The 6,221-nt window shown below is 31.2% G+C and overlaps 1 protein-coding gene across 1 annotated transcript in view; it reads right to left on the bottom strand.

Annotated features, from left to right (window-relative positions):
• Nucleotides 1-1,807: 1,807 nt before the first annotated feature.
• Nucleotides 1,808-6,221, bottom strand: part of LOC111638197 (ryanodine receptor-like) — a 98,130-nt gene continuing 93,716 nt past the window's right edge. The window contains exon 26 of the mRNA XM_023383868.1: nucleotides 1,808-2,435. Within this exon, the coding sequence (XP_023239636.1) occupies nucleotides 2,331-2,435 (105 nt within the window). The 3' untranslated portion in view covers nucleotides 1,808-2,330. The remainder of the gene's footprint in view (nucleotides 2,436-6,221) is intronic.

The raw sequence follows: 6,221 nt of genomic DNA, 5'->3' as shown, positions 1-6,221 counted from the left end.
CCAAAAATGGCCACTAGGGGGTGCCCCTAGCTATTATTTAAATTAATTTAAATAAATATAAAATAATTTATACTGAGTATCATACTGTAAAAATATATTATTTTTATTTGTAATTTAGTATGCCCCGATGCCTGCATTGGGCCTTTCAACTTGTCTTTGCAATAAACGTAAAATTGTAAATAGCAAATTTATAAAAATTATATTAAAAAATCAATGTATTGGTAAAAAAATGCTATACATACTGAAGACGGAATAAATATGCATTTTGAGATCAGTTTGGATAGTGTCAGTCTTAAATGACAATTTATGAAATAAAGATGCTCCACAAGACAAGCTTTGTTTTGGACTAAATTCAGTCAATCAGTCAATCCTAAACTGCATTCTAATAAATTAAAAAAGTTGTGTTTTTATTTACCTCAGAATAGCAAGGTGATATGATGAAAACAAACAGATCTCAAATAATAAATTTCTTTATAGTAGTGATATTTTATCTGTATATAATAGGGGTGGCCAACCTGCAGCTCGCAAGCCACATGCGGCTCTTTGAAGGATTATCTGTGGCTCTCGATAGATGTACCTGAGTTCTCTTTTCACNTTCTGAATGAGTCTGATAGCTTCAAGAATATTAAATTTTTCTTTCCAAAACATTTTTAATTTAATCTCCTAATTCATTGGCTGAATCAACAAGATGGTATTCAGAGGAAGAAACTGAACTGTCAGCCAGGGAAAGTCTTCCAGCAAATTATCTTCAAGGTCTTTTGAGTGTTCTAGTGCATTGTCCAATTGTGCTTTCAATGGCAATTCATTGGTCTGAAGGTAATCCTTGATTCTTGGAGCACAAACTTCAACCAGCCATTCTTTGAAAGAGCCTGTGTGACCCATGCCCTTTTATTCATTCTCCACATCACTGGCATTTGTTTTGAATACTTTAGGGTTCTCATAGTGTGAAACATCAATGCTATTATTTATAATATGAAAATCATATAAAATTTGTTATTTATCAATGTTATTAAGTGCATCACATTTGATATATGATTGTTTTTTAATTTTAAAAAATATTACCTTGAAGAAAGGACACTGTTTTAGGAGGAGGCGGCATAAATAAATTCAAAATTATATGTATTGTTGCTAAATAGTTGGCTGTTGTTAGCATGACTATTCCCATTAGACAACTTTTTAAAAACTGTTTGAATATGGAAGTAATCTGACATTTTAAATAGGGGAGAACCAATGAATGCTATTCACTGTACTAAGAATACATAAGTAAACTTGTGAATACTCTGGAGTTCTCTGGATAGTCTTATATAGAGAATAATTATCAGAAACTTTAGAACATTGAACCTTGAAAGCTGATATTTTATCCAATAATGGCTTCAATAAATTAAAACTGGAAATAAGATCTAATATAACATTGATTAAGCATGGAGTGATAATTACAGAAAATTAATGGAGAACAATATTGGGGGGTCAGCCATCATTGTCGTCATGACATCACTAACTTTTATGTAAATAAATGAGATATTGTCATATACATTCTGGAAAATTCACAATATATCTATTTGTCTACAGAGCATATGAGTTTTTAGAAAACAACACATTTTTCATCATCAAATGTGCCTGTAGAGAATATGAATTTTAAGTGTTTAACAATGAATTGCAAGTTGCAAATTGGCAGATAAATCACTTCACTGTGTAATTATTTGAAAACTGATAATGTTAATGTTGATTTCACAGATAATCTTAACATATCATAATTTGTTCTATAGAGGTTTTAGAACTAGTTACATATGCAAAAATACAATAAAAATTAATAATTAGAATCTTTAATTTTATTGAATAGATCTGTACAGTTATATTTGAAATATATCACTTACAAGAAAATGAGGTCTACAAGTATAACAAACATTAACAGTCCTTTGTGTCTTCTGGATCAATTATAATATACAACATAGCACCAAATCATGGAATTTACATGATTTTATATGTTGTTTGTAGAAGGCTTAAAAGACAGCATTGCATAAGAGATATTTTGTAGTTCCTACTTTGTGGAACTGATTTTTGTTTTTATATTTTTTTTTATAATATTCAATTAAAATTTTTTAATAAAAATAGTAAAAACATACACGCAGAGCAAATAAAATGTATCATGATGTATTTTATAATTGGGCCAATGATTTGAAATTTAATGTAATGTTGTCAATGATGTAATGATTTTAAGAGTTCGTTTGCTCCTAAATTATTTGGAGCATGTATTGATGACAGTAGTCAAAATATAAATAACAAATCACATTGCATAAATTTTGTCATACATATTGAAAATTTTAAAAATTCTATCCAGTTCCCTCTAATTCACCTTCATATTGTTTACGGAAACAATCTCCAACTGGAAAGAAATCCCAGCATCTTTTCTGATAGTATTCCCAAACATAGGTTTCCTAAAATAGAAAGTTTTTGATTAAAAATGAAATTAATAATTTTAAAAATATAGAAAATTAGCATATAACTATATAATTCAATAAACTATTGGGTTGAACTGAAAGTTCATTCAGTTTTTATAATGAAATAAAATATACTATTTTGAAATAAATAAATAATCTTTAATCCACAATGGATTCACCCTTCTGTTCGATAACCTTATGCCACCTGACAGGTAGTTTCATAATTCCATCCGTGTAGAATTGGGTGGGTTTCTGATTGAAGAAATTATCGATGTGATCTTTTTGATACCTTCTAAAGATTGAAATTCTATGACATTTAAATTATTCTGCAATGATTGAAAAAGATGATAGTCTGAGGGAGCATTATGCAGGGTGATTCAAAACATCCCAGTTAAAGTCTAGAAGTTATTGGCACACACAGTTCTATCGTCATATCAGTTTGAAGAGCTCATAATGGAACCTGAATGTCATCTTCATTCACCTCCAATTCCAGATCTCTAGCAATTGTCACAATTCCATCCATAATTTCAGGGACATCATCTCAGTCTCCCTGAATGCAGGAGGAACACAGCTTTTTGCCAAGCAGAATTTAACTATTGTTGAATGACTTCTGACCATGCCTTCTGAATGAGTCTGATAGCTTCAAGAATATTAAATTTTTCTTTCCAAAACATTTTTAATTTAATCTCCTAATTCATTGGCTGAATCAACAAGATGGTATTCAGAGGAAGAAACTGAACTGTCAGCCAGGGAAAGTCTTCCAGCAAATTATCTTCAAGGTCTTTTGAGTGTTCTAGTGCATTGTCCAATTGTGCTTTCAATGGCAATTCATTGGTCTGAAGGTAATCCTTGATTCTTGGAGCACAAACTTCAACCAGCCATTCTTTGAAAGAGCCTGTGTGACCCATGCCCTTTTATTCATTCTCCACATCACTGGCATTTGTTTTGAATACTTTAGGGTTCTCATAGTGAGAGACAAGATGTGGGATAAGTTTCATATCACCACTAGCATTATCTCCCAAAAGTAAGGTCAATTGATCTTTTATGGGCCCAGGAATATTTTTCTGATCTTTCATGATGTAGGTATGATTCAACATGTGCTTCAAACATTTTTCTAGCATTCTCTTGAATGTCATACTAATTACATCTCTTTTCATTTCCCTTTCTTTTATCCAAACAAAAAGCAATCTCTCCATTTTTCCATGGATGGCACAGATGTGATTTTTGTTACTGCTTTAGCTGCTTGAGTCTTCTTGATTAGCTAAGATTGTGCCTACTGTATGGCTTGAACAGGTCTACAGACCTGTTCAAGCCATACTGACTGTATAGCAACTTCAGACATCTCCCTACTCTCTACCTTGGCTTTTATCTCTTGCTTGGTTTCTATGGTGAGCACTGTTCTTGACACTAATTAAAATTATGGAGCCAAAAAAGAGTAAAAAAAAAAAAGGAACTGATAATGAGTTCAGAAAAGCACTTACAAAATTCAGAGAAAGGAAATCAACTAGCACACAAAAAATTATGTAAATGTGAGGCCTGGATGGAATTTGAAATTTGGTGTTAAGACGTTAATGAATACCTGATGGGACAGTTAAACTCTCCCCTTTCGAAAATAAAAGCTGATGCAAAACTTAGTCTTCAAGAGACTGTTGGGAACTCTAAAAAATTAATTCTGTCAGAGAGGTAAACAAAAGGCTGGGATTACTAGGAAAAGTTTCAAAGTTTGGAGGAATAATATTCGATTGGTATCAAGTTGAGCATTGATGTCAACGTTTCCATGCTCCGAATTGTTACCTGGAGACAAGGGAACATCAATCGATATTTGTTATTTTACATTGCTTCTTCTTGTGTTTGTTCTGTGAGGTGTTCGTTATCTGAACATAAAAATCTTTCGCAAAAGTGTTCATTGTCCGATTTGTTCACAGTCCGAACTGTTCGTTAACTGATCACCCACTGTATAATGAACAGTTATTTATTGTGACATTAAAAATTGCAGCCAGGCATTGTAACAATCATATTTTTAATTTAAATAAATATATGCTTACCACCTCAAATTAGTAGTGGCTTGCCCCTGTACATCATACTTTTCCTTTAACAATAGATAGATCACTGGCATGACTAACACCTTTCAGGGGAAAATTTTTGAATTGAAATTATATGAACTTCTGATGCAAACCAAAAGTTACATTTAGTTAATTGGGACCTCCTGCCCCTAAGGTTTCCATATATGATCTTGGTTTTCATCTGTGAGATTAGCAGCTATATTATTGCCTTATCTAAAGCTACCAATGATTATATTCAGTAACAAAGAGTTGAGAGTTGAAGTCAGTATTCATCAATCAGTATTCATTTTACTTTTAAGTGGATAAGACTCACTTAAGTAAAATAAATGCTGATAAGAGAGCTGAATTTTAAGTCAGTCATAAAACTAAACCTGAGAAGTCACTGGTTGAATGATGAATGAATAAATAAGATGATTTCTTTTTTGCCATTACAGGTTGAGACTCATTTATCTCAAATGCTTGGGTTGATTTGAACTATATTATAATAGCAATTTGTATAAATTGTAGACCTTAAATTCCCACAGATGTCTGTCTGTCCACCTGTCTTTCTTTAATCTCAAGAATGGAGTTAAAGAGATCAAAGCCGAAACCAGATATGGAAAGATTAGGAAGCCACAATTAACTATATATGAACTTTTGAGGCAAACCAGAAGTTACATTATTTCAATTAAAAAATTTTCCTCTGAAAGGAGTTGGATGACTGGTATGACTATTCTAACAGGAAAAGTATGGTGTACAGGGACAAGACACTACTAATTTGAGATAGAGAGCATATATTCTAAATTAAATAAATTAAAAATATGATTAAAAATTGCAGCCCAGCATTGTGACGATGACACAATAAATATTTGCTCATTTCATTTGACATTTTTTTTTGTTGCTTATTTATAGATGGTTATTAATATTTTTGATAGACATACCTACATGAATATCTTTTAAAAATATTTTCATGTGTTCAAATATTGCATATTTTTTTAAATTTTACATGTATTCCAGTAAACATGTTAATACCTTGAGTGTATTTTAATCCTGATTTTTTCTTTTTCTCATCTTTCTCTTGTATATATGTGTAAAATATATATATATTCACCCTTCCATGAAGTTTACATTCTGGCAGAAAGGGCCTAGTGAGAACATTCTAGTGCTTTGTGGTGTGGCATGTTATGTCAGCACTTAAAAACCTCCAAAATCCAAGAATTTTTTTAAATTTTAGATAATGAATTCTCAACCTGTATTATCATATTTTTAGTAATAGTAGACAAAATAAAAAGTTATTTTACTTTTTCAGAAAATTTCAGATGTATTTTGTTATCTCATTGCGTAATACCATATATAATAGTGAGTTTGTACATTAGTATTTTACAATCTTATGAATAGCCAATAGTCATTCAAAATGGCACCACTTTTTCAAGCATTGTTTTATGTTTCTTGGCCAGCCAATCTGTAGAAAACATCTGAAATACAGCATTAATTATCTTGTGAACTGGAATTTGAGTTTCTCTCAGATGTGAGAAGGGTCATTTCTGGTTTCCCTCATTTAAATTGGTGTGCCACTCAATTTAAGAAAATATACAATAAAACACATTGTACCAATAGTTTTTAAACTTAGTTTTACTAACATAATTATACATTATGTTCTACATACTGTGTTTTAATTATATTTAATATGGCAAATAAAATAAAAGACAAATCCTTTACACTTGCAGATGATTGACTTTCA

This window comes from Centruroides sculpturatus, unplaced genomic scaffold (assembly GCF_000671375.1).
Source record: "Centruroides sculpturatus isolate CEXI.00-Female unplaced genomic scaffold, Cexi_2.0 scaffold1127, whole genome shotgun sequence".
Classification (NCBI taxonomy): Eukaryota; Metazoa; Arthropoda; class Arachnida; order Scorpiones; family Buthidae; genus Centruroides; species Centruroides sculpturatus.
The sequence above is the reverse complement of the archived record's forward strand: the minus strand, read 5'-3'. Positions and strand labels throughout refer to the sequence as shown.